General features: G+C 49.1%; 1 protein-coding gene across 1 annotated transcript; it reads left to right on the top strand.

Annotated features, from left to right (window-relative positions):
- The first annotated feature begins 582 nt into the window (after nucleotides 1-582).
- Nucleotides 583-3,014, top strand: LOC115960889. Its single transcript, XM_031079893.1, has 2 exons — nucleotides 583-2,363; nucleotides 2,588-3,014. Exons 1-2 carry the CDS (start codon nucleotides 583-585, stop codon nucleotides 3,012-3,014), a joined length of 2,208 nt encoding a protein of 735 aa, XP_030935753.1.
- Nucleotides 3,015-3,754: the final 740 nt, after the last annotated feature.

Below are 3,754 nucleotides of genomic sequence, written 5' to 3'. Positions count from 1 at the left end.
AAGGTGAGCTGTGAAGAGCTGGAGAAAGTACTCATCGGATCAGACCCTGAAAGGTTTTTTCAGATCGGCTCGGAATTACCACCACAGGAGAAGTCAACGCTAATTGGTTTTCTTCGATAGAATGCAGACGTATTCGCCTGGGATCCCTATGAGGCCCCCGTGGTTGACTCAGATCTCATATGTCATCACCTTAATGTTAACCCGACTATAACACCAAAGAAGCAACCTCCTCGGCGGCAGTTAAAAGAACATGCAGACGCTGTGAGAGAAGAGGTTGCAAAATTGAAGAAAGCTGGGGCTATCAAGGAAGTATTCTACCTCGAATGGTTGGCTAACACAGTCGTGGTAAAAAAGAAAAGCGGAAAATGGCGGGTTTGCGTAGACTTCACGGACTTAAATAAGGCCTGCCCGAAGGATCCTTTCCCAATGCCACGGATAGACCAATTGGTAGATGCGACTGTCGGACATCCTCGAATGAGTTTTTTGGACGCTTTCCAGGGCTACCATAAGATATCCCTGGTTGCCGAAGACCAAGAAAAAACTGCTTTTGTCACCCCAGTTGGAAACTATCATTATAAGGTGATGCCCTTCGGCTTGAAGAATGCCGGGTCGACTTATCAAAGGATGATGACTAGGATGTTTGAACAGCAGATGGGTAAGAGCGTTGAAGTGTATATAGATGACATGGTAGTAAAGAGCAAATTGGTGGCCGGCCACATCAGAGACCTCGGCGAAGTCTTTCAAATTCTGAGGAAGTACAAGCTACGACTGAACGCATCCAAATGTTCATTTGGGGTGGGATCAGGAAAATTCTTAGGCTATACGGTAACCCACAGAGGAATAGAAGTTAACCCTGACCAGCTAAGAGCCATTCATAGCCTGCAGCCTCCTCAGAATCCCAAAGAGGTCCAGAAGCTTACCGGCATGATAGCTGCTTTAAACCGTTTCATCTCCCACTCAGCGGACAGATGCAGGCCTTTCTTCCTCCTATTGCACAAGTGGAAGGGCTTCGAGTGGACTGAGGAGTGTGCTTTACCTTTCCAACAGCTCAAGGAATACCTTGCCCGACCACTAATTATGTCCAGTCCCGATACCGATGAGGTGTTGTTCGCCTACATAGCAGTAGCCTCTCATGCGGTGAGCTTAGTGCTAATCCGAGAAGACAACGGCACGCAGCAACCCGTGTATTATGTGAGCAAATCACTGCAGGAGGCAGAGACTCGGTATCTCCCCCTCGAAAAAGCTATCTTAGCCGTCGTACAAGCCACGCAGAAGCTCCCCCACTATTTTCAGGCACATACAGTAGTTGTCCTAACTCAACTTCCGTTGAAATCTCTCCTCCGCAACGCCAACTACACAGGTAGAATTGCAAAATGGGGAACGATCCTGGGCGCCTTCGACATTAGATACATGCCTCGCACCGCCATAAAAGGTCAGGTCCTCGCTGATCTAGTAGCTGAATTTGCGGAACCCACCCTAGAAGGAATGGAAGTGTCGGGATCACCGAGCACTGGTGAGAAATTGATCAACACAGTCTCTCAGCACGAACACAATTGGTGGAAAGCACACATCGACGGTGCAGCGAACCAAAGGGGCTCAGGGGTGGGGCTCGTTCTAGTCTCTCCCGAAGGGATAACTATAGAAAAGTCGTTGAGGCTCGGATTCTCAGCCACGAACAACGAAGCCGAGTATGAGGCGCTATTAGAGGGGACGTCAATGATCATGAAATTGGGTGGAAAATTCGTAAATATGTTCTCGGATTCGAGACTCATCGTGGGACAAGTAAACGGGGAGTTGGAGGCGAAGGATGAAAGAATGCAGGAGTACCTGGCTCGGGCTAAACACCTGCAGACCCATTTCTATCACTTCCGTTTAACGCACGTACCCAGGAGTGAGAACACCCATGCTGATTCTCTCGCAACGCTGGCCACCTCCTCGGCTCAGCCCCTTCTGCAGGTTATTTTAGTTGAAGATCTCTGTCACCCAACAATAGAGAAGGCCAACGGAATTCGGGTACACAACGTCGGGACAGGACCTAGCTGGATGGACCCTCTGGTGCTGTTCTTAAAGCACAACACCTTGCCAGATGATAAGGTTGAGGCCGACAAAATCAAGAGGAAAGCTTCTCGATTCTGGCTGTCCGAGGACTCCAAACTTTACCGACGCTCGTTCTTAGGGCCATACCTGCTGTGTGTGCACCCAGAGGCTACAGAACTCATCCTGGAGGAGTTACATGAAGGGATTTGTGGAAGCCATACGGGGGGTAGGTCCCTGTCTCACAGGGCCATGACGCTGGGTTACTGGTGGCCGAGCATGCATAAAGAGGCTCTGGAATATGTGAAGAAGTGCGATCAGTGCCAAAGGTTCGCCCTGAACATACACGCGGAGAACTTAACCCGCTGTCCAGCCTTTGGCCATTCGCACAATGGGGCCTAGACATACTAGGACCATTCCCCAAAGCAGGAGGGAACAAGAAATTTATTCTCGTCGGCACCGATTACTTCACAAAGTGGGTCGAAGCCGAGGTGCTGGCAAACATTAGGGACGTCGATGTCAAGAAGTTTGTTTGGAAAAATATTATTACTAGGTTCGGGACCCCGCACACCCTGATCTCGGACAACGGCCTCCAGTTTGACAGCAAAGCCTTCAGAAAATACTGTAATGAGCTGGGAATTATCAATCGATACTCCACACTGGCCTACCCACAGGGTAATGGACAGACGGAAGCCATCAATAAAACCATAGTGAATGGGCTGAAAAAGAGGTTGGACGATGCGAAAGGGAGATGGGTTGAAGAGTTAGCCCACGTCTTGTGGACATACCGCACCACACCTCGCAAGTCCACGGGAGAAACCCCCTTTTCAATGACCTACGGAGCCGAGGCTGTCATCCCATTGGAGATAAACTTCCCAACACAGAGGACTACTGCCTTTAGCCCCATTGCTAATAACAAACTTCTGGAAAAAAGCTTGGACCTCCTCGAAGAAAAAGGGAAAGTGCAATGGTCCACTTAGCGTACTATCAGCAAAAGCTCAAACAGGGTTACGACGCCAAAGTGAAGTAAAGGCCATTGGCGCTCGGAGATCTAGTACTGAGGAAGGTCCTGGGCACCGCGAGGAACCCTGCATGGGGTAAGCTTGGACCAAACTGGGAAGGCCCATACCGTATCACTTCCGTAGCCGGTGTAGGAGCTTACTTTTTGGAAGATTTGGATGAACATGTAGTGCCACGCCCCTGGAATGTAAATAACCTGAAAATGTATTGTTATTAATAAAAGACACCATTCTTGACGTCGTATTACTATACAGCTACTTGGACTAAGTGTTAAACAGAACCCAAGTCCTGCTTGGCTCCTCGGATTACAGACTTGGGGGAAATTAACCTCGCAACAATTTTCACTAAGTGTTAAATAGAACTCAAGTCCTGCCTAGCTCCTTGGACCACAGACTTGGAGGAAATTAACCTCGCAGCAATTTCCACTAAGTGTTAAACAGAACCCAAGTCCTGCCTGGCTCCTCGGACCACAGACTTGGGGGAAATTAACCTCGCAGCGATTTTCACTAAGTGTTAAATAGAACCCAAGTCCTGCCTGGCTCCTCGGACCACAGACTTGGGGGGAATTAACCTCGCAGCGATTTTCACTAAGTGTTAAACAGAACCCAAGTCCTGCCTGGCTCCTCGGACCACAGACTTGGGGGAAATTAACCTCGCAGCGATTTTCACTAAGTGTTAAACAGAACCCAAGTCCTGCCTG

The sequence above is a fragment of the Quercus lobata genome, chromosome 2 (genome assembly GCF_001633185.2).
Source record: "Quercus lobata isolate SW786 chromosome 2, ValleyOak3.0 Primary Assembly, whole genome shotgun sequence".
Taxonomy (NCBI): Eukaryota; Viridiplantae; Streptophyta; class Magnoliopsida; order Fagales; family Fagaceae; genus Quercus; species Quercus lobata.
This window is presented reverse-complemented; position numbering and strand designations above follow the sequence as displayed.